General features: G+C 45.2%; 1 protein-coding gene and 1 long non-coding RNA gene across 8 annotated transcripts; both read left to right on the top strand.

Moving 5' to 3' along the window:
- The first annotated feature begins 7,319 nt into the window (after nt 1-7,319).
- LOC109557787 (GTPase IMAP family member 5-like) lies at nt 7,320-14,726 on the top strand. 7 transcript variants are annotated; one of them, XM_070788390.1, is made up of 5 exons: nt 7,417-7,433; nt 7,556-7,646; nt 10,220-10,303; nt 12,424-12,472; nt 13,755-14,726. In XM_070788390.1, the coding sequence occupies exons 3-5, from the start codon at nt 10,268-10,270 to the stop codon at nt 14,633-14,635; spliced, it is 966 nt and encodes a 321-aa protein (XP_070644491.1). In that variant the 5' UTR covers nt 7,417-7,433; nt 7,556-7,646; nt 10,220-10,267; the 3' UTR covers nt 14,636-14,726. The 7 variants fall into 7 exon arrangements, with proteins under 7 accessions (XP_070644493.1, XP_070644490.1, XP_070644491.1 ...); XM_070788392.1 differs by lacking the exons at nt 10,220-10,303; nt 12,424-12,472 and having other exon boundaries at nt 7,320-7,433; nt 13,755-14,259; nt 14,396-14,726; XM_070788391.1 differs by lacking the exon at nt 10,220-10,303 and having other exon boundaries at nt 7,418-7,433.
- Nucleotides 14,727-17,288: 2,562 nt separating this feature from the next.
- Nucleotides 17,289-22,376, top strand: LOC139182802 (uncharacterized). The gene is made up of 2 exons (XR_011566373.1): nt 17,289-18,236; nt 21,150-22,376. It is a non-coding gene; the product is annotated as an uncharacterized lncRNA (long non-coding RNA).
- The last annotated feature ends 1,526 nt before the right edge of the window (nt 22,377-23,902 follow it).

Below are 23,902 nucleotides of genomic sequence, written 5' to 3'. Positions count from 1 at the left end.
GAAAACAGAGAGGCTAGAGCTCTGAGTGTTCTTATCTTGTCCTGAAGATCAAGGATGAGTCCCCAAGATAATAGCTTACAGTGAACAGTGTCAGATTCCTGATCTCCAAAGAAGATTTAGCTTTGGGATAAGGGACAAGGCTTGATCGCTCAAGAGATTTTGTGTAGCAGAGTTTTATTAAAGTGAAAAGGGACAAAGAAAGCTTCTGAATAGGTAACAGAAGGGGGATGGAAAGTGTCCCCTCACTAGTCTTAGAAAAGGGAATTATATACTTTTGCAATTGATTATTACAATAAATCAAAAGAATTTTTAATTAATTAATTTTTTAAACTGAAGGATAATTGCTTTACAGAATTTTGTTGCTTTTTGTTAAACCTCAACATGAATCAGTCATAGGTGGAAATATATCCCCTCCCTTTGAACCTCCCTCCCATCTCCTGCCCCATCCCACCCCTTTAGATTGATACAGAGCCCCTCTTTGAGTTTCCTGAGCCATATGGCAAATTCCTGTTGGCTATTTATTTTACATACATTAATGTAAGTTTCCATGTGACTCTTTCTATACGTCTTACCCTCTGCTCCCCTCTCCCCAAGAATGTCTCAAGGTTGTAAAGATCTTACCATACCCACTCCCATAATATACATTTTAAGATAATCAGATCAGATCAGATCAGTCGCTCAGTCGTGTCTGACTCTTTGCGACCCCATGAATCGCAGCATGCCAGGCCTCCCTGTCCATCACCAACTCCGGGAGTTCACTGAGACTCACGTCCATCGAGTCAGTGATGCCATTCAGCCATCTCATCCTCTGTCGTCCCCTTCTCCTCTTGCCCCCAATCCCTCCCAGCATCACAGTCTTCTCCAATGAGTCAACTCTTCGCATGAAGTGGCCAAAGTACTGGAGTTTCAGCTTTAGCATCATTCCTTCCAAAGAAATCCCAGGGCTGATCTCCTTCAGAATGCACTGGTTGGATCTCCTTGCAGTCCAAGGGACTCTCAAGAGTCTTCTCCAACACCACAGTTCAAAAGCATCCATTCTTCGGTGCTCAGCCTTCTTCACAGTCCAACTCTCACATCCATACATGACCACAGGAAAAACCATAGCCTTGACTAGATGAACCTTTGTTGACAAAGTAATGTCTCTGCTTTTGAATATGCTATCTAGGTTGGTCATAACTTTCCTTCCAAGGAGTAAGCATCTTTTAATTTCATGGCTGCAGTCACCATCTGCAGTGATTATGGAACCCAGAAAAATAAAGTCTGACACTGTTTCCACTGTTTCCCCATCTATTTCCCATGAAGTGATGGGACCGGATGCCATGATCTTCATTTTCTGAATGTTAAGCTTTAAGCCAACTTTTTCACTCTCCACTTTCACTTTCATCAAGAAGCTTTTTAGTTCCTCTTCACTTTCTGCCATAAGGGTGGTGTCATCTGCATATCTGAGGTTATTGATATTTCTCAAGCAATCTTGATTCCAGCTTGTGTTTCTTCCAGTCCAGCATTTCTCATGATGTACATTGTATAGAAGTTAAATAAACAGGGTGACAATATATAGCCTTGACATACTCCTTTTCCTATTGGAACCAGTCTGTTGTTCCATGTCCAGTTCTAACTGTTGCTTCCTGACCTGCATACAGATTTCTCAAGAGGCAGATCAGATGGTCTGGTATTCCCATCTCTTTCAGAATTTTCCACAGTTTATTGTGATCCACACAGTCAAATGCTTTGGCATAGTCAATAAAGCAGAAATAGATGCTTTTCTGGAACTCTCTTGCTTTTTCCATGATCCAGCGGATGTTGGCAATTTGATCTCTGGTTCCTCTGTCTTTTTTAAAACCAGCTTGAACATCAGGAAGTTCACAGTTCACATATTGCTGAAGCCTGGCTTGGAGAATTTTGAGCATTACTTAACTAGCATGTGAGATGAGTGCAATTGTGGGGTAGTTGGAGCATTCTTTGGCATTGCCTTTCTTTGGGATTGGAATGAAAACTGACCTTTTCCAGTCCTGTGGCCACTGCTGAGTTTTCCAAATTTGCTGGCATATTGAGTGCAGCACTTTCACAGCATCATCTTTCAGGATTTGGAATAGCTCAACTGGAATTCCATCACCTCCACTAGCTTTGTTTGTAGTGATGCTTTCTAAGGCCCACTTGGCTCCACATTCCAGAATGTCTGGCTCTAGGTCAGTGATCACACCATCATGATTATATGGGTCGTGAAGATCTTTTTTGTACAGTTCTTCTGTGTATTCTTGCCATCTCTTCTTAATATCTTCTGCTTCTGTTACGTCCATACCATTTCTGTCCTTTATCGAGCCCATCTTTGCATGAAATGTTCCTTTGGTATCTCTGATTTTCTTGAAGAGATCTCTAGTCTTTCTCATTCTGTTGTTTTCCTCTATTTCTTTGCATTGATCGCTGAGGAAGGCTTTCTTATCTCTTCTTGCTATTCTTTGGAACTCTGCATTCAGATGTTTATATCTTTCCTTTTCTCCTTTGCTTTTCACTTCTCTTCTTTTCACAGCTATTTGTAAGGCCTCCCCAGACAGCCATTTTGCTTTTTTGCATTTCTTTTCCATGGGGATGGTCTTGATCCCTGTCTCCTGTATAATGTCATGAACCTCATTCTGTAGTTCATCAGGCACTCTATCTATCAGGTCTAGTCCCTTAAATCTATTTCTCACTTCCACTGTATAATCATAAGGGATTTGATTTAGGTCATATCTGAATGGTCTAGTGGTTTCCCTACTTTCTTCAATTTCAGTCTGAATTTGGCAATAAGGATTTCATGGTCTGAGCACAGTCAGCTCCTGGTCTTGTTTTTGCTGACTGTCTAGAGCTTCTCCATCTTTGGCTGCAAAGAATATAATCAATCTGATTTTGGTGTTGACCATCTGGTGATGTCCATGTATAGAGTCTTCTCTTGTGTTGTTGGAAGAGGGTGTTTGTTATGACCAGTGCATTTTCTTGGCAAAACTCTATTAGTCTTTGCCCTGCTTCATTCCATATTCCAAGGCCAAATTTGCCTGTTACTCCAGGTGTTTCTTGACTTCCTACTTTTGCATTCCAGTCCCCTGTAATGAAAAGGACATCTTTTTTGCGTGTTAGTTCTAAAAGGTCTTGTATGTCTTCATAGAACCATTCAACTTCAGCTTCTTCAGCATTACTGGTTGGGGCATAGACTTGGATTACTGTGATATTGAATGGTTTGCCTTGGAAACGAACAGAGATCATTCTGTTGTTTTTGAGATTGCATCCAAGTACTGCATTTTGGACTCTTTTGTTGGCCATGATGGCTACTCCATTTCTTCTGAGGGATTCCTGCCCGCAGTAGTAGATATAGTGGTCATCTGAGTTATAAAGGATTAGTCAGAAGATTTTCAAGAAGAAGAAACTGTCCTCAAGCAGAATACATTGTTGTTATATAATCCTTACTAAGGAATGTAGAAAAAAAAAAGTTTGTCCTTCCCTCCTCCTTGAGAATTCCAGAACCCTGTCTCCTCCTTGACAGCCCCAGACCCTTTTCTCCTCCTCGGGGACCCCAGACTTCTTACCAACCTACCTAGAAATTGACTCTCTCAGTAATATGTGTTTAAAGTTTCTCCATGTCTTTTCATAGCTTGATAGCACATTTCTTTTCATTGGTGAATAACATTCCATTGACTGGATGTACCACAGCCTATTTACCCATTCATCAACAGTGGAAACAGTGGCTGACTTTATTTTTCTGGGCTCCAAAATCACTGCAGATGGTGATTGCAGCCATGAAATTAAAAGATGCTTACTCCTTGGAAGGAAAGTTATGACCAACCTAGATAGCATATTGAAAAGCAGAGACATTACTTTGTCAACAAAAGTCTGTCTAGTCAAGGCTATGGTTTTTCCAGTGGTATTGTATGGATGTGAGAGTTGGACTATAAAGAAAGCTGAGAGCCGAAGAATTGATGCTTTTGAACTGTGGTGTTGGAGAAGACTCTTGAGAGTCCCTTGGACTGCAAGGAGATCCAACCAGTCCATCTTAAAGGAAATCAGTCCTGAATATTCATTGGAAGGACTGATGTTGAAGCTGAAACTCTGATACTTTGGCCACCTGATATGAAGAGCTGACTCATTTGAAAAGACCCTTGTGCTGGGAACGATTGAGGGCAGGAGGAGAAGGGGATGACAGAGGATGAGATGGTTGGATGGCATCACTAACTCAATGGACATGGGTTTGGGTGGACTCCTGGAGTTGGTGATTCACAGGGAGGCCTGGAGTGCTGTGGTTCGTGGGGTTTCAAAGAGTCGGACACTACTGAGCAACTGAACTGAACTGAAGTGAACTAAAGGTCATCTTGGCTGCTATCAAATTTTGCTGATCATGAATAAAGCTATTTTAAATATTCATGAGCAGATTTTTGTGTGGATCTAAATAATATATTTTTAAATAAATGGATGAGAAAGGAAGGCTTTCTAGGAATGATAGAAGCCATAAAGAAAACAATTGTTAAAATTTCCAAACACAGCAAAAAAGTTAACATAGTGAGTTTAAGAGTAAACAGCAGGGGGTAGTATTGCAAGACATTTGACACCACTTGACAGTTCTATTTTACTGAGCATGTTGTGAATTTAAATATGAGACACAAACCTCAAACTTCTCTATTTTGTTTTATTGCCTGCATGCCTATGGCAGAGGAAAGGACTGTCAGTGATCTCCTGTGGATCTGTCCAAGAAACCTTTTGAGTATTAAGACCTGTTAGGAATGACTAGATTTCAGTTTACATCTCACAGTAGGGAAACATTTTATTAAATAAGACAACCATAATTCCACAGACTTAGAGAGATGAACAGTTATTTTCACAGGGCAGAACTACAGTTTTCAAGGACTGAATATGTCACAAACTTTTTTGTAGGAATAATACTTGTTGCTTTACCCTGCACCTGTAGAGGCAGGAAGGAGCAACTCCCTTCCTCCTTCATAGGTGATATTTCTTTCACCAGCAATTAGAAGCACCTGTGGTTTAAAGAGCTTCCCTGGTGGTGCAGTGGGTAAAGAATCTGCCTGCAGTGCAGGAGACCCAGGTTCAATCCCTGGGTTGGGAAGATCCCCTAGAGAAAAGAATGGCAACCCACTCCAGAATTCTTGCCTGGAGAATTCCATGGACAGAGGAGCGTGGTGGGTTACAGTCCATGGGGTCACAAAGAGCTGGACATGACGATGGAAGGACTAATACATGGTTTGAAGAGCCATCACTAGAATTCCAAGTGCTAATGCAGGAGGAAAAAGAGGAGTCCTGAATAGCCATAAAACTCTAAAGAAAGAAAAGAAAGGGGCAGAGGAGGAGTGTTAATGGTTGTTATATAGGATAGATAATCTTTTGCTTTCTTGAGTCATAAATAAAGGCTTTTCTTGAATCAATGAGAAAAACACATACAATTTAATAGAAAATATCAGCTAAGAGTATAAAGAGAGTGTCTAGAGGAAAAAGTGTACAATTGTCCCCAACAGAAGGCCATCCCATCTCACCCTTTGATGTAGTTGAGAAAATGCCTGAAGACAGAACCAAGATGATTTTTTTTTCAATGATTAATTTGCATTTTCTCTAATGCACAGAAAGTAGCTAGTCAGGACCCATAGTCTCTATGGTATGGGGGCACCAGTAGCCTAAGACAGGTGAAAAGACTGGGCTACCTTAACCATTAAAACTCACAAGGCAGATGTAGATTTGATTCCTTTGAGCAATGTCCCAAGTATTTGCAAAATATGTGCTGAGACAACTGAACAAGTTGACTTCAGACATAAAAATATTCATGATAAACCAGTTAAGAGTTAGATGTGTAGCAAAAGAATTTTGTTTTAGAAGAGTTGATCTTTAACCCTCTTCTCCTCATGCCACCCCCACCCTGGGCAAAAATGAGATATCAGAGGCTTTTCTAGCTAGCAAAGAGAAAATAATGTCTTCTGTATGTTAAAAGCAAGCTTTTCTGTCCTCTACAGTAGGAGGGCATGTATCCACAATATTCAGTGTAATAGTATTATTTGGAAAGTTAAAATTACAGTATTAATATGGATGAATAGTTTGTAAGTTAAGTGTGGCTTTCACTGTAAATGTGAAATGTGGGTGTTAATCTGCATTATGGCTGAGCAAATAAAGAATCTGCCTGCAGTGCAGGAGACACAGGAGATGCAGGTTTGATCCCTGGGTCAGAAAGATCTCCTAGAGGAGAAAATGGCAACACACTCCAGTATTCTTGCTTGGAAAATTCCATGACTGGAGGAGCCTGACTGGCTACAGTCCATGGGGTCACAAAGAGTGGGACACGACTGAAATGACTTAGCACATTTCTCCAAGCTAAGCAAAAGAACCAAGAGTTACCTGTATTTCTATGTCCCATTTAGTGTTGCTTTCCCAGAGTTAATTTGAACCCAAATGGGCTAGTAATGCCCCCTTCACCCTAAGAATGTCTCCAGAGAGGTGCTTCAGCCCAGCAGGGCCTTTGCCTGGAAGCAGTGGAAGCGAGAGGCTGCCAGGGCATTCTCTTAAGTACTTGTCACTTTGCCTAAATCATACTGTGAGTGGGGACAGATGTGTCCCTGGCTTCCATGGAAATGCAAGTCCACCCAGATGAAGAAATCTACCAAACTTTGTTTCCCCCTGAATCCTCCCACCAATTCAGGAGTTTCAGGAGACATGGGTTCGATCTCAGATAGTTTTCATATGCGAGTAGTAAAAAAACCTACACAGAAGATTATCGAACTCCAACTCTCATGGTAATTGGCATGAACACGCGCCTGCTTTCCAGGTGGTGCTAGTGGGAAAGAGACTGCCTGAAAATGCAGGAGACATAAAAGACATGGGTTCAGTCCCTGGGTGGGGAAGATCCCCTGGAGGAGGGCATGGCAACCCAGATCAGTAGTCTTGCCTGGAGAATCCCATGGACAGAGGAGCCTGATGGGCTACAGTCCATAGAGTCGCAAAGACTAGGATATGACTGAGACACGGAGCACACATGCAAGTCAAAACATGACTAACTTGAGGGCAGGGCATTTGACGAGAGACAAGAGGACCAGATCCACAGAAGATCTCAAGTAAGATGCCTGTTTGAGTTCAGCCTTCGCTGCCATCTGGAGTTACATATAAGAAGCTATCTATGCAGAAGAGGTAAATGGTGGATGTGAGGAGATGCCTGTTGGTCCACTTTATGCCAGTGAAAGGTGGCAAATGCTTGGTTTGGGGTGTAGCTGTGCCCCAGATGTTCATTGGCTCCCCTGGGTCTCCAGACTAACTGAGGTAGAGACCTTGTTCTGCACAAAAGCCTTATAGAGATGTGGTAGGGAGAAGGAAATGGCATGTTATTAAAAAGAAAACAAAACCAAAGCAAAAAAAACCCTCTTCCTCTGGTGTCTCTGCCTCTGAGGTCATTTGAGTCATTCTCCAAGGATGGCTTGGTGAGGAAACCCACACGTTGTTCTTTGCCTACCCTGGGGCACTGGTCCTTCCCTGTCTCTGGCAGATAGGATTGGTGGCCAGGTTTTTTCATCATCCACTGATCTTGTGTTTTTGTGACGAGACTAGAAGCCAAAGAAAGAGGCTGCCTGGAAAGGAAGGAAGAGTGCAGCAAGATTGTCTGAGAACTTGCAAAACTTTGCAGCATCTAGCAGGTAACAGGGTTTGTTCGTCTCTCTCTCTCTCTTTTCCCCCCTCCCTCCCTCTCTACGTGATTCCCCTAGTAACAGTCTGGGTCAGCCTGCACACTTGATCTTTCAAAGCCTCAGTTTCATTATTTCAAAATTATTAGGGTCAGGAATTACGTAGCCTAAATCCCCAAATTTACTGCAAGAGAAAATATTACTTTTCAGAAATGATTGTATCAATCCATCAGACTAGTGTAATAGTGGCAAGAATGCTGGAGTGGGTTGCCATTTCCTCCTCTAGGGGATCTTCCCAACCCAGGGATCAAACTTTCGTCTCCTGTATTTCTTATGTTGCAGGCAGATTCTTTACCCACTGAGCCATAGGGAAGTCCATACTTTTCAGAACCTAAAATATGGAACATAATGAGCTCAGACAGTAGCCCTCTGGTGATACTAGCTTGCTTATTTCTTGTGTTTGTGCAAAAGAATTTTCACATATGCACCTAGTGGCTGCTTCATGCACATCTGTGTTAGTTGCTCAGTCATGTCTGGCTTTTTGTGACCCCATGGACTGTAGCCCACCAGGCTCCTCTGTCCATGGGATTCTCCAGGCAAGGATACTGGAGTGGGTGGTGATTCCCTTCTCCAATCAAGACCAAGGATCGAACCTTGGTCTCCTGCACTGGAGTCAGACTCTTTACTGTCTGAGCCACCAGGACCTATAGAATTTTCTGCACATTGCTGGGAGGAGGGTCTGACCTGCTCCCTGAAGTCATAGGATGTCCTTTGAAAAATGGGCTGAAAAATTGCCTTGTGATTTTAATCTGACTTGATGTCTGTTGCTTCTCTCTCTCTCTCTTTTTTTGGATGTAAAAATTTTTTTTATTGGAGTATAGTTGATTTACAATATTGTGCTAGTTTCTGCTGTACAGCAAAATGAATCAGTTATACATATACATATATCCACTTTTTAAGATTCTTTTCCCATATAGTTTATTACAGAGTATTGAGTTGAGTTCCCTGTGCTATATACATTAGGTCCTCATTTGCTATCTATTATATATATATATATATATATATATATATATACACACATATATATGTATATGTATTAGTGTATATATTTCAACCAATCTCCCAATTTGTTCCTCCCCCCACACCACCATCCATCTCCAGAGTTTTCCCACTGGTAACCACATAAATTCAGATTTTTAAAGGTGAAATCCCTTATCTTTAAAATGTTGGTGGCTAACTTTTATATATTTACTTTTTTAACTTTTTTACTTTGTATTGGGGTATAGCCAATTAACAAACTATGTGACAGTTTCAGGTGAACAGTGTAGGGACCCAGTCATACAATCACATGTATCCATTCTCCCCCAAACTCCCCTCCCATCCAGGCTACCACACAACATTGAACAGAGTTCCATGGACTCTACTGTAGATCCTTGTCGGCTATCCATTTAAAACCTAGCAGTGGGTACCTGTCCATCACAAACTCCCCAACTATCTGTTGCTTCTTTCTGTTGCATGCACTGCTTAACTGGAAGGAAAATTTCTATTTTCAAGAGGGGAGGAATTTTTAGAGACAGGATTCAAGATGATCTGCTCAGGTAAAGCATGTGGTTTGTTTCTGAGAAAGAAATACAATTTTCTGTTTAAAAAATGATTTATCTTCCTCATTAACCAGAATGGGGTCATGAGGGCGTTATTCTGGAGGATTATCGTGCTTGGCTCCCTGTGACAGTAACAGTGTCTCACCATGCTACCTTGTCTGTGATTCCAAATCAGCGTGTCACCCTCTCCAACACTCTCCTATGGGGCCACTAGCGGGAGATTCTGAATGCTTTTGGCAAAGAGTAAAATAATCTGCCCAGGTTTTGCTCCATTTCCGGCCAGTTTCAGTATTTTCCCGAAAGTGAATCAGTTTCACAATTTTCACAAGGGTGCCTCTATGTTTGCCCCACGTGCTCCTTTCAGCTCTGCCCAGGGGAGACGTGGTGGCAAGTAGGGCTCTCCAAGTGTGGTAGAAGGAATCACCTTCTTTCCCAGTCTCTGGAAGGAGCTGTTCTCTAAACTGGTCCAACTGTCTTCCAAGTGTAGGAAGAAAAGTGTTTGCTGCTGCTACTGCTGCTAGGTCACTTCAGTCGTGTCCGACTCTGTGTGACCCCATAGATGGCAGCCCACCAGGCTCCCCTGTTCTTGGGATTCTCCAGGCAAGAACACTGGAGTGGGTTGCCATTTCCTTCACCAATGTATGAAAGTGAAAAGTGAAAGTGAAGTCGCTCAGTTGTGTAGCACTTAAATGAATGAATGAAGGGATGATGGCTTTAAAACGAGGGAGCTGGGTTGTTGGCAGGAGGAAGCATGGTGATGGTTATGTTGGGAGGGGACTGATGGGCACAGGGGTCTTCAGGGGACAGAGCAGAGGAGAGGTGCAGCTGGGACGTGGTGGCAGCCTTCTCACCAGAGGTATGGCCATTTGCACTAAACTAGAGAGAAGAAATAAATCTTCAAAAAATAGTTGAGAAAGATGGTTTTTGTGAAGGCCCCCCCCCCCCACTTTTTTTTTTTTTTTTTTAACTTCTCTTTCTGCTCAGGCTAGGCTCAAAGAGAGCAGCAATTTAAGCCTCTCATTCTTGGAAGACATGTCTGGCTACCAGTTGCTTGGTCACATATATCATGTGAGTAGCTCTGCTTGACCTGTTCCCAAGGGACTTAGGGGCAGCCCAAGGGGACCAGTCTCTTCCAGCACGCAGGGCAGGCGGCATGCTCTGGTCCTGCCTGCATTCTAAATTGGCCAGGAGACACAGTGAAGGAGTTGCCATCTCTCTCTGATATCCCTTCAACACCAGTCCTGGGTGAAGGCAGCTTCATGTCATTGCTGTATTACCTACCCCCTGAAGCCTCAGTTTCCTCATATTTAAAAGATGTGGACAGTGTCATTTGATTTCTCTCTGAGTCCAGGCATATCATCTCCAGCCTCCCCCCTCCAGTTCCCCTTTCTGCAGCTCTTTCAGCATCACCTTCTCTGCCCCTCATCACTCTAGTCACTTACTTGGTACCTGCGTGGTACCCTCAGATGCTCGGGAGCCCCTCCTCAGTGGTCCTCTCTGGAGACCACCATTCAATATGACCCAAGGGCAATATGTGAGAAAATGGTTTCAAGATCATCAGCACAGAAAACAAGCTGATATCTAAAAAAAAAACCAAAACATAGTTCTCCCATTTGTCACCCCTATGCAATATGTTTAAAAATCCTCCTTGAAAAGATCCAGCCAAAGATTAGAATTATTTTCAGATTTGTTCCTTTTCCAAGTTTCAACAGAGAGAATTAGCTGAATTGATGTATCAGTTTTCTCTAGAAAAAAAGAACCAACAGGATATATGTATGAAGAAATTTATTTGAAGGAATTGGCTCACACGATTATGGGGGATGGTAGGTCTGAAATTTGTAGGGCAGACTGGCAGGCTGGAAACTCAGGCAGGAGGTGACAATGAAGTCTTGAAGCAGAATTGTCTTTTGGCTTGAAAAATACAATACCATTAGAATGAATTACAAAATATTATTAGGAAACTGACAGAAGCTGAATGTTGACTTTCAAATGAAAATAATTTATTTATTAAATTATTTTTCCTTCAAAGGTAATCATTGCAGCCAATTTCACAGATGGTTAGATAATATTCTATATGGTGTGATCCCACAGACGGTGGAGGAAATTCACTTATTCCAAAACATTTTTTTTTTTTTTTTTTTGGTTCATTTGTCCTAGATGCTGAAATTCCACAATTAGAGATTCATTCTTTAGCATTAACTTCTTGAGCTTTAGAAAATACTCTATAAGTTTGCACACAGCAAGGTCCTGATGTAGTTTTGGAAAGGGTTGTGAAGAACTTTCCTAGTAATGAAGCTTGAGTAGTCATCCTTAGGTGGGGCCTCAGTGGACCCCCTCACTGAGCAGAAGAAGTAGGAGGTGGGAAGAAAGAGAAAGATCAAGAAAAAGGCATATGGGGGAAGGCGAAAGAAGGAGAGTGGGCAGGAGAGAGATGGCCCTGAGGTAGTTACTGGTCTGGGACTGTTTGAGCTGAGAACATAGATGTGTAGATCTTTGGTAACATAACAGCGGGCCTGAACCTAACAGATCAGGTGTTTCCTCTGTTTACCGGATGTATGGTCCACCCTCCTGCCCACCTGGACTCATGACCATCTTCTATTTCTGCCATGACCAACTCGTCCCAGTTTGCCTGGGACTCTCTCAGTTTCAACACTGAAGCTCCTTTGATCAGGGGATCCTCTCTGTCCAGGGCAAACTGGGATGATTGGTGACCCTCTACACCACCCTCACCATGGAAGAACTTAGGGAAGAGCTTCTTTTGTGAATTTACCAAAGGGAGAAACTTTGCCAGGCAATCTTGAGTTTGGAACTCAGGACAGGACTGAGACTCTCAAGGCAGAGAGCCAGGATGCCAGGAAATGACCAGCTTCCATGTTTGGTCTTCTGGGTGGGCAGCATGTTTTTCAGTGCATCTTGTCAGTAACTAAATACCGGTGGTGGGAAACCACATGTCAGTGCCCTCGTGTTGGGACTGTCTGTATACTCTTCACTAGGAGCCTCAGTCTAGTGTCAAGAATGGTTGAGGGTCAGCAGACTTTGGTTTTAGTCTCAGCTCATCCATTAGATTATGTTGACCTTCCGTAGTTGTTTTTTTCCCCTCTTCAGTCTCCTTGTCTATAAAATGTGGTGTTCTGTGCTGGATGTCACATCCAACTTGTCTGAACAATCCTTGCCTGTTCTTTCCCTAGAACAAAATGGAAGGGCTTCGGCAGGGTGGAGGAGACAGTTGCACCACAGGTAAGGTCTGGAGGAGCCCTTCATGACACTGGGGGGCCATGAGCTCAGCACTGGGGCAGGCAACTTCCCACCTGCAGTGCAAGGTACAAGACTAGAGTCACCTGAAGACAAAGGAAACACATTTCCCCAGGAAATAGAACTTACTAGGCTATTTGCTGTCATACCCTTCTTACTGAGTATACGTTTTTTTCATAGAAAACCCAGCCATGTGATAAAATGGAGACCAGGCAGGGATGGGAGGAGTTGAAAGTATGGGACAAATATTTAATTCAGTGGCTGTAGGAAGCTCAGATCATCAAAAAGACTTCTGGGTGGGAACTGAATAGGGAGAAGGTTTTGGAAAGGTTGGAAAAGTCCAGGATCCTGGAAGGATAAATCCTAAAGACTTTGGCCATCCTGGGTGATTTATTCTACCAGCCTGTGTGAGCTCCCTTTTTCTCTATATAAGAAAATTTACTCTGAGCCCAGGCCCGTGGTGAGAATTGAGGGTGTGACAGCCAAACTGATCCAGATGTGCTAGTCCTTTGAGATCTTTTCCTTTTTTCTTTTGTTCTCTTCCTCCTCAAGAGGCATGTATTACTCTTTTTGTCAGTTAAAACTGCTAAAACAAATAGCAGAGATTGGGTGGTAATCAAGAAATATTTATTTCTGACTGTTCTGGAGCCTGGGAGGTTCAAGATCAAGGTGTGGGGGATTTGGTGTCTGGGGAGAAGCCACTTCCTGGTTGCTGTGTCCACATCTGATGGAGAGAGAGTCATCTCTTTCTTTTCTTTTTTGTTGTTGTTCAGTCGCTAAGTGGTGTCCGATTCTTTGGGACCCCAAGGACTGAAGCATGCCTGACCTGGACAGGTGTCCCTGTTCTTCACCATCTCCAGAGTTTGCTCAAACTCACATCCATTGAGTCAGTGATGCCATTCAACCATCTCATCCTCTGTCACCCCCTTCTCCTCCTGCCCTCAGTGTTTCCCAGCATCAGGGCCTTTTCCAATGAGTTGGGTCTTTTCCAAAGAGCTGGCTCTTTGCATCAAGTGGCCAAAATATTGGAGCCTCAGTGTCAGCATCAGTCCTTCTAATGAATGTAGTCCTTTTTTTCTTAGAAGGACACTAATTCCATCATGGAATTTCATCCTCATGCCCTCATCTAGACCTCATCACCTCCCAAAGACCTGACCACCAGTGACCATCACGTTGAGGATCAGTGTTTCACATATGAATTTTTTTTTTGAGGGGGACACATTCAGTCCATAGGGATTGCACATTAACTTTTTATGTGCTCTGACAGGTGGAGGAGGAGAGAGCTTAAATCCAGAATCATCTTCATTGAGGATCATCCTGGTAGGGAAAACAGGCAGCGGGAGAAGTGCCACCGGGAACAGCATCCTCTGCCAGCCCGTGTTTGAGTCCAAGCTGGGGGCCCAGGCAGTGACCAGGAAGTGTCAGAGGGCAACAGGCATGTGGAATGGGAGGAGCATCGTGGTGGTGGACACGCCCCCCATCTTCGAGGCTGAGGCCCAGGATCAAGAGGTGTATGAGAATATCGGAGCCTGTTACCTGCTGTCGGTGCCAGGGCCCCACGTGCTGCTGCTGGTGACCCAGCTGGGGCGCTTCACCGAGCAGGACGTGGTGGCCGTGACCAGGGTGAAGGAGGTCTTTGGGGCAGGAGCTGAGAGATACATGGTCATCCTCTTCACCCACAAGGAAGACTTAGAGGGCGGATCCTTGGATGAGTACGTGGCAAACACAGACAACCTCAGGCTGAGGCGCCTGGTCCGGGAGTGCGGGCGGAGGTACTGTGCCTTCAACAACCGGGCCTTGGGGGATGAGCAGAGAGAGCAGCTGGCCCAGCTGATGGCTGTGATCGAGGGGCTGGAGCAGGAGCACCAGGGCGTCTTCCTTACCAACGAGCTCTTCTCTGATGCACAGATGCTCCTGCAGATGGGGGGTGGCGCCCATGGAGAAGGTCAGAGGCGCTACCTGGACAAGGTACGGCTGCAGGTTGCAAAGCAAAGGCAAGGCCTGAAAGAGGCTGAGAGCAACTGTGCCTTCAAGACAGTCTTCCGACTCAGAGCCTGGATTGTTGTGAATTATGAGCTTTGTGTTTGTCTTGTTTGGTGCAGTTTACTTTTCCTTCTTATTCTACTGATCATCCTGTACCATCTTTAATTCTGTGTGACATCTGTGTGGCAGAGCCTTTTCTCAAATATCACCTCATGGATTCATTGTTTAATTCAGAAATAAAGTCTCCTGGTCTGCAGAGGACATGGTTTGTCATTTCTGCAGCTCCCATGACCCTCCTTCCTTGTAGATTTCTGGCTTGGTTCATGCCTCCACTGCTTCCTTGGTGAAGTCACGTGCTTCAGAGTAAGACAACAACTGAGTTTCAGGGATGCCTGGCTGGTGTGTGCACCATCCCATTTTCTTTGCAGTGACCAACTCAGTCATGGGCCTGAGACCAAAGTCGGGCCAATGGGAACTGAGTAAAAGTCTGCAGAGGTGGGGCCAGGAGGTATCTCCTTGCCCAGGAGAGACCCCCATAGAGAGACAGTCTCTTCTTCCTCAGGACACTATAGCCTCTGAGTGCAAGGCATGGAAAGACAGCAGTCATGTGAGGTTGAAGGCAAAATGTTAGGGTTCACAAGGGGCTCATAGCATATAGTTAAAATATGGCCCATTGTGGTAACCTGACAAACAAGAGATGAAGTCACAGTGGCCACATTGCCCTGGGGGCATCCTGTTTTTCCTGAAGGCAATATCCTGTTTCTCCCTGCTGGTGCCAGTTTCTCAAGACTATGTGACCACTCAATGAGACCCCTTCAACTGTGTGACCACAAGACCCCAGCTGCGGGCTAAAGATAAACTAAGGCCCCCTCCCTTTGGGGTGTGATTACCCATCGATAAGTATAAGAAGGGTTGGCTGTAAAGGGAGGGCACTGGTTTTTCTCTAAAGCCAGTTTCTTTCTTTCTTTCTTCCTATAATGAATCTTTCTCTGCCTGAATGCCTTGCTCTATCTCTTTTTCTTTGCATTTGTCTTGCATTCCTGATGACGAAACCCAGGAGGGAAGACCCACCGTGGCTAGGTGGGCTCCTCTTCTGAGCCCACCTTCGGTGGTTCCCTCCCTTGCACCTCACCAAGAAACTGGGATGAGCCCCGGGGACGGGATTCTCCTCTTGCCTTGTTGGACTGACATCCACACCCTGGTTCAAATTTCATAGGCTGCAGGGGTGGGTGAATTTGGCTCTCTTGGATCCTCTTTCTCTGGTCTGGTTTTTGAAGCCCTAGCACTAGGTGGAGGATCCCCATGGCCCTTGGACTCGTCTCAGTTTGAAATAGGGGACGTCCATTTCCAGGTAGACCCTGTCGCTGTCTGAGAAGGCTGTGAGAATGGGGATGGCTTTCCTCTCTGAACTTTCTTCTTGTTTTACCTCACCCTGGTTTGCCCTCCTTCCCTTTTGATTGTAACAGGAAATTCTCAGTCCCAAACTACAAAGCTATGGCTTTTCCAGTAGTCATGTATGGATGTGAGAGTTGGACTATAAAGAAAGCTGAGCGCCAAAGAATTGATGCTTTTGAACTGTGGTGTTGGAGAAGACTCCTGAGAATCCCTTGGACTGCAAGGAGATCCAACCAGTCCATCCTAAAGGAAATCAGTCCTGAATATTCATTGGAAGGACTGATGTTGTAGCTGAAACCCCAGTACTTTGGCCGCCTGATTCGAAGAACTGATTCATTGGAAAAGACCCTGATGCTGGGAAAGATTGAAGGCAGGAGGAAAAGGGGACGACAGAGGATGAGATGGTTGGATGGCATCACCGACTCAGTGGACATGAGTTTGAGTAAACTCCAGGAGTTGGTAATGGACAGGGAGGCCTGGTGTGCTGCAGTCCATGGGGTCACAAAGAGTCAGACACGACTGAGCAACTGAACTGAGCTGAACTGAACTGAATCTACAAAATCTACCCCTTTAGGCTGCCTTCTCCAAAATCTAAAAACCTTGGGTTTTCAAGGAGAAACAAAGCCAAAGTGACTCACTTATTACCCTCACACTGTATGGCCACAATGTTGACTGGAAAATAGGTTCCAGTGGTCAGAAAAAGGAACTCTCAATTACAGTACTTTATGGGACCTCGGTAACTTCTGCCGCCACAATGCAAGTGGTCAGAGATCCCTTCTGTTCAGGCTTTCTTCACTTTCTGCCCTTGGCCCTCTCTCTGTACTTCCTGTTCTACTTCTCTGATACTTTTAGCCCATTCTGGGCCACATCCCCCTAATACTATATTTCCTGATCCCTGTTGGGAGTTTTCCTCCTCTTCTTTTGACCCTTCTGACCACAGTGCATCTCCTATCCCCTCTAATCCTATCATGGCAGACCCAGTTCCATGTTGCCCTTCTCTTGCCTTCCGAACCTCCCCCATTCCTATTTCTGAAAAGTGCTCCGGGACTTCAGCTCCACCTCCACCTCCTATGACCAGAGTCTCAAGTCCCCATCCCGACCTCCCTAAATCCCCTCCTCAATCCTGGCTGCTCGGCCTTAAAGAAACAGGACTCTGAATTCCTTCCTGCTCCCTTTCTTCCCTTGCAAGAGGTGGCTGGTACAGAAGGCATTGTTTGGGTACACATCCCATTCTCCCTCTCCGATTTATCTCAAATCAAAAAACGTCTTGGCTCTTTTTCCTCTGACCCTGACACTTATTTAAAAGAATTTAAATACCTCACCCACTCTTATGACTTGACCTGGCATGATATTTACATTTTACTCTCCTCTATCCTCCTCCCAGAAGAAAAAGAATGAGTCTGGCAAGCTTCTTGAGCTCATGCCCATGAAGTGCATCAAACTGATGATACTAATCCTGTAGGCTCAGCTGCCATTCCCAGGGATGACCCTAACTGGGACTACCAGGCAGGGCGTCTGGGGTGAACAGCCCATAATCATATGGTGACTTGCCTTATTGCAGGCCTCCAAAAAGCAGGACATAAAGCTGTTAACTTTAATAAATTCAGAGAAATAACTCAAAGACCAGGTGAAAATCCAGCATAATTTCTAGCTAGATTAACAGAAGCCCTGCAAAAATATACAAAATTAGATCCAACTTCAACAGAAGGTACTATTGTCCTTAATAGCCATTGATGGCATCACTAACTCGATGGATATGAATCTGAGTAAACTCTGGAATTTGGTGATGGACAGTGAGGCCTGGCGTGCTGCAGTCCATGGGGTGGCAGAGTCGGACATGACTGAGCGACTGAACTGACTGACTGAACTGACCCATTTTACTTCCTAATCATACCCAGACATTCAAAGAGAGCTAAAAAAGGCAGAGGAAGGCCCTTGAACCTCTCAATGAGATCTTTTAAATTTGGCTTTTAAAATTTTCAATAACAGAACAGGCTCAAAGCGATCAAGCTAAATATCATCCCTCAGCCACTGCCCTACATGGCTCCATACCTCAATCCTCTGACAGAGAAAAGAAATCATCTAGGCCCTGTTACAAGTGTGGTAAAGAAGGGCACTGGGCCCGCTCATGCCCCTAGCCCAGGGCCCCTCTGGGTCCAAGTCCTAATTATGGCATAAAGGGACATTGGAAGGTAGACTGCCCTAATCCCCCTCTAGGGATCCAGACATGGCCTCCCAGTCCCAAGGAGGAGTTTGGACCCAGCTCTGCCCAGACTCCTCGGACTCACCACTGAAGACCAAAGGTGCCCAGGGCCCCAGGCCCCAACTCTCATCACCTCTACGGAGCCCAGGGTGACTTTCACAGTGGCAGGTAAGCCGATCTCTTTTCTTATCAACACTGCTGCTGCTAAGTCGCTTCAGTCACGTCTGACTCTGTGCGACCCCATGGACGGCAGCCCATGAGGCTCCCCCGTCCCTGGGATTCTCCAGGCAAGAACACTGGAGTGGGTTGCCATTTCCTTCTCCAATGCATGAAAGCTCCCAGTGACCCCATGGACTGCAGCCTACCAGGCTCCTCCGTCCATGGGATTTTCCAGGCAAGAGTACTTACCAACACAGGGGCCACCTATTCTGCCATGCCTGCTTATTCCAGAAAAACTGAAGTCTCTCAGATCTCTATTGTGGGGGTTGATAGTTTAGTGTCTACACCACAGATTACCAAACCTCTGCCTTGCACACTTCAAAATACCCCATTCTCTCATTTTGTCCTCATTATCCCAAAATGCCCCACTCCAATCCTTGGAAGGGATCTACTCTCCAAATTCAAGGCTTTCCTCACTATTCCAAATCTTTCTCCCAGACCTGGCCTGGCTACTGCTTCTCAAACCTACTATTTCCTCACCTCCCCCATTACCCTCCTTCTCCATAAACCCTATAGACTGGGATACTGATAACCCCTCCATTGCCTCCCACCATACTCCCATTTATATTCATCTAAAAGATTCAACAAAGTTTCCCAATCAACCTCAATACCCTATTTCCCAAATACATCAACAGGGATTAAGTCCATCATCTCTAAGCTGCTGTGTCAGTCTGTTGCGCCCTACTCACTCTCCTTATAACATGCCTATCCTTCTGTTAAAAAGACAAATGGCTCCTACCACCTGGTTCAAGACTTGAGACTTATTAGTGCTGCTGTTGTCTCCATTGACCCAGTAGTCCCAAATCCCTATACTCTTCTTTCCCTTATTTCTCCTTCTACCAACTATTTCACCATCCTGGACCTTAAGGATGGATTTTTCACCATCCTTTTACACCCAGACCCTCAAGATCTTTTCGCTTTTACCTGGACTGATCCAGACAGTCATCGCTCCCAACAATTAACGTGGACTGTCCTTCCCCAAGCATTTCATGATAGTCTTCATTTCTTTGGCCAAGCTTGGCCTCACACTTAACCTCTCTCAATCTTGCCCCAAGTTCTATCCTCCAATATGTAAATGATCTTCTCCTTTGTAGCCCCTCACTCATACATTCTCAGCGACATACAACTCCTCAACTTCCTAGCTGATTGGGGCTATCGAGTATCCCCTCCACCTCCCCTCCCTGAGGTCACCTATCTTGGAGTTCTCCTGTCACCAACAAAGAGACATATAACTACTGATAGCAAGCCCCTTATATCTGCCCTACATCAAAAATGGAAATTCTCTCCTTTTGGGGCTTGGCTGGGTATCTACACCTCTGGATCTCCAATTTTGCCCTCTTAGAACAACCCTTATATCAAGCTACCCAGGGGGATCTTTTGGAGCCTCTTGAGCCTAAGTCAAATGCCTGTTCAGCCTTTAATGCTCTAAAACAAGCTATTCTGTCAGCCCCAGCTTTAACACTGCCTGATCTTTCTCGCCCTTTTATACTCTACACTACTGAGAGACATAAAATTGCCCTAGGAGTCTTAGGACAGATGCAGGGCCCTTCCTTTCCCCCCACTGCTCACCTGTCAAAACAACTGGATACCACCATACAGGGATGGCCAGCCTGCCTGTGTGCTCTGGCCATAGCTACACTTCTCACTCAAGAAAGCAAAAAACTTACTTTTGGGACACCCATGGTCATTTGCTCACAACATGACCTTAAGGACTTAACTCTCACACAAGACCATGGCTCTTCTATCACCTTCTCGTATCCAACTAATTCATGTCACCCTCCTAGAATCTCCTGAGTTCTCTTTTGAATGCTGCCCTACTCTCAACCCCGCCATCCTCATCCCTAATTTTTCTGAGCCTCCAATTCACACTTGCAATGAGACATTAGAAGACTTGATACCTCATTCCTCTCATATCTCTTCAGCCCCTTTCAATAACCCTGATCTTACTTGATACATCTCTATTCCTCCTAACAACCAAACCTTCTCTATCACACTAATCCACAACCAACCCAAACAAGCAATTCAATTCATTCTCTTATTGATAAGCTTAGGAAGAGCAGCGGGGATTGGAACAGGGACAGCAGGGCTCACAACCTCTGTAAACTACTATCACAGTCTCTCTAAGGATCTTATTGAGAGCCAGAAGTAGCTGCTGGCCTTATCACTCTCCAGGGCCAACTAGACTCCCTGACAGCTGTGGTCCTTCAAACCAGAAGAGGATTAGACCTTCTCACAGCAGAAAAAGGAGGCCTTTGTCTTTTCATAGATGAAACCTGTTGCTTCTATGCCAATAAGTCAGTTCAGTTGCTCAGTCATGTCTGACTCTTTGCGATCCCATGAATCGCAGCATGCCAGGCTTCCCTGTCCATCACCAACTCCTGGAGTTTTCCCAAACTCATGTCCATCGAGTCAGTGATGCCATCCAGCCATCTCATCCTCTGTTGTCTCCTTCTCCTCCTGCCCCCAATCCCTTCCAGCATCAGGGTCTTTTCCAATGAGTCAACTCTTCGAATGAGGTGGCTAAAGTATTGGAGTTTCAGCTTCAGTATCAGTCCTTCCAGTGAACACCCAGGAATGATCTCCTTTATTGGATCTCCTTGCTGTCCAAGAGACTCTCAAGAGTCTTCTCCAATACCACAGTTCAATAAGTAGGGTGTTGCAAAGCAGGCAGCAAAGAATCTGACAAATAGGGCCTCAAGAATACATCAACATCTTAGTAAATCATGGGAAAACTGGTTAAGCAATTGGGATTGGATGCCATGGCTCCTACCTTTACTGGGTCCCCTTCTCATATTAACCCTTATTCTGACTTTCGGTCCCTGTCTAATGTGTCTTTTTTCAAAATGTGTCTTTTTTCTCCAGGACTGCCTATGAGTCTTCACCAGCCAGACTGTTCATGAGCTACTTCTAACTTGCTCCAATTATCACACACTTTGAGCTCACTCAGACTTCCCTTAACCCACATTCCAGCCTATTCTTATCTTACCCCATGACAACACCCCCAAACTGTTGCAGGAAGGGGGACCCCTTCCAGGGCCTGAAACTGGGCTCTTGTCTAACACTTGAAAATGAATTGTCCGAGGAGACACATGTGCTGACAAAGCAAGAGATTTTATTGGGAAAGGGCGCCTGGGCAGAGAGCAGTAGGGTAAGGGAACCCAGGAGAACAGCTCTGCCATATGGCTTGCAGTCTCGGGTTTTATGGTGATGGGATTAGTTTCCTGGTTGTCTTTAGCCAATCATTCGGACTCAGAGTTCTTCCTGGTGGTGCACGCCTTGTTCAGCCAAGATGGATGCCAGGGAGAAGGATTCTGGGAGGAGGTTGGAAATGTGGTATCTCCTTTTGACCTTTCCTGAACTCTTCCAGTTGGTGGAGGCTTATTAGTTCTGTGTTCCTTACCAGGACTTCCTATTGTAAAACAACTCATGAAAATGGTGCTTGGCCAAGGTGGGCAGTTTCAATCAGTGCGCTTCCCCTAACAAAACCAGTGCAAAGCAGATACAGAAGCCTGACCTTCAGCCCTTACCCTATATCAAAAAGGCTGCAACGTTAGGGTTCACAAGGGGCTCATAGCATATAGTTAAAATATGGCCCATTGTGGTGCCCTGACAAACAAGAGATGAAGTTACAGTGGCCACATTGCCCTGGGGGAATCCTGTTTTTCCTGAAGGCAATATCCTGTTTCTCCCTGCTGGTGCCAGTTTCTCAAGACTATGTGACCACCCAACTGTGAGACCCCTTCAACTACACGACCACAAGACTCCAGCTGCGGGCTAAAGATAAACTAAGGCCCCTTCCCTTTGGGGCACAATTACCCATAAATAAGGTATAAGAAGGGTTGTCTGTAAAGGGAGGGCATTGGTTTTTCTCTAAAGCCAGTTACTTACTTACTTTCTTTCTTCCTATAATGAATCTTTTTCTGCCTGAATGCCTGGCTTACTCTCTTTTTCTCCATGGTCACCTTACCCAACACTGCAAAGCTGAGCAGAGTAATTGAATCAACCCTAGCCCCTGAATCAACCAGCCCTGAAGCCCACCCCATCTCTGATTTCTGATTATGTCAGCCAATAAATTCCTTTATTACTTAAGCCATTGGAGTTTGGGGTCTCCTTTACCTGCATTTGAAAACATTTGAACTAATAAAGAATTCTTCATATCTCTTTAAAAGAAATCCTGAAATTTATCAGAACACCCGTGTTTTCATGCTTCCTGCCAAAAAAGTCAATCGAGAATAAATAAATGAATTTCTCTTTTATCAGGTGACAGGGAGGACCTCTGCCTATATCTAATGGTCCCACTTCAAGAAATGGAAGTTCACTGCATCCCAAGAATGTGAAAAACCCCTGGAATGAATTATTCTGAAAATGACAAAAGGAGAGGCAGAGGAAATGGGATGGCCCCCAGGCGGGTTTTTCTGTGCTTCCTTCATCTTTTGAGGGAGAATCAGCACTCATATTTGAACAGTTTCCAAGAGATCACTTTGGGGAACATCCATGTGTGAGTCAAGGTGGAGCACGACCCTGTCTCCTCCTCTACTGCAAAATATTCCTGGGTTCACCCTCCAGCTTTACTCCCCTAGAAAGTCAACAAAGGTGGAATGCCATCTGGCTGACTGAGAAACGCTGCTCCTGGGGTGAGAAATGCTTTCTCAGGTGGGGAGGCCTGGGAACCAACCATCTGCATTCCTGGAGGGAGGCCATCCTCCTGCAGCCCTGCTCCCGAATACTTTCTTTAGTGAGTTTCCCTGGTCCAGTGACTTCCCAGGAGGGAGGAGGAGACTGCCCAGCCCAGAGGGCTTCAAGGTCGACTCCACCGGATCTGAAGTCTCCGCCCTCCTCTGCTCAGCCCAGTGTCCTCTGAGGGCCCGGGCAGTGGGGGGAGTCAGAGTCCTCAGGAGGCCGACAGAAAGCTGGCTCCCTCCTGACCGTGCTGTCAGTGCCACTCTGTGTCAATTCACCCCCTCATTGTCTGCATTCCTGTCATGTCCTCTCCATCCCCACACCTCCCATTATGGCTCAGGCCCGGATGGATGGCTGAGACAGAATTCTTTTATTCTGAGTGTGATGCCATGTTTCTAGGCTCACACTTATTTAGTCCAACCGCCACATTGCTGCAGCGTGATCTTTCTGAAATTCCTAAGCTGCTTAAAAACCTTGGGGAGAAAGCCCTTGAACCCGCCCAGGGCCCCGCCCAGCCTGGTCCCTCCCTGCCTCCTCCAGTGATTCTCAATCTCCTGCCTGACCCAGCATTACCGGTTGGGGCACAGACTTGGATTACTGTGATTCTGAATGGCTTGCCTGCTCCCTCTGCCTGAAGTCAGTCCTGGAGGGAGGGGCCGGCACATTTCTAGAAGCCCCGGCCTCACCGTGGCCACGGCGCCTCTGCCCCTGAGCCCACACTCTCCTTCTGGTTGACATCCCACCGCGGACAAATTTCTCTCACACCCATTTTTAGTTTAATTTATTCATTGGCCCACTGGGTTTTCGTTCCTGCCTGGGCTTTCTTTAGTCATGACCAGTGAGGGCTACTCTTGCTTCCCTGTGTAGACTCTCACTTCCGGCTCACCCTCATTTTTATATGCCTTCCTCCCTCTACCACACAGGTGCCTTTGGCC

Source organism: Bos indicus, chromosome 4 (genome assembly GCF_029378745.1).
Source record: "Bos indicus isolate NIAB-ARS_2022 breed Sahiwal x Tharparkar chromosome 4, NIAB-ARS_B.indTharparkar_mat_pri_1.0, whole genome shotgun sequence".
Lineage (NCBI taxonomy): Eukaryota > Metazoa > Chordata > Mammalia > Artiodactyla > Bovidae > Bos > Bos indicus.
Note: the sequence above shows the minus strand (reverse complement) of the source record. Positions and strands in the feature narration are given on the sequence as shown.

Excerpts from the sequence above, each read along its gene's own strand:
- LOC109557787 (XM_070788389.1), top strand. The coding sequence starts at position 7,335 with ATGTTATTAAAAAGAAAACAAAACCAAAGCAAAAAAAACCCTCTTCCT. Across the intron at positions 7,434-7,555 it reads CATTCTCCAAGGATGGCTTG|ACTAGAAGCCAAAGAAAGAG; the intron begins GTGAGGAAACCC and ends TTTTGTGACGAG. Across the intron at positions 7,647-13,754 it reads AACTTTGCAGCATCTAGCAG|GTGGAGGAGGAGAGAGCTTA; the intron begins GTAACAGGGTTT and ends GTGCTCTGACAG.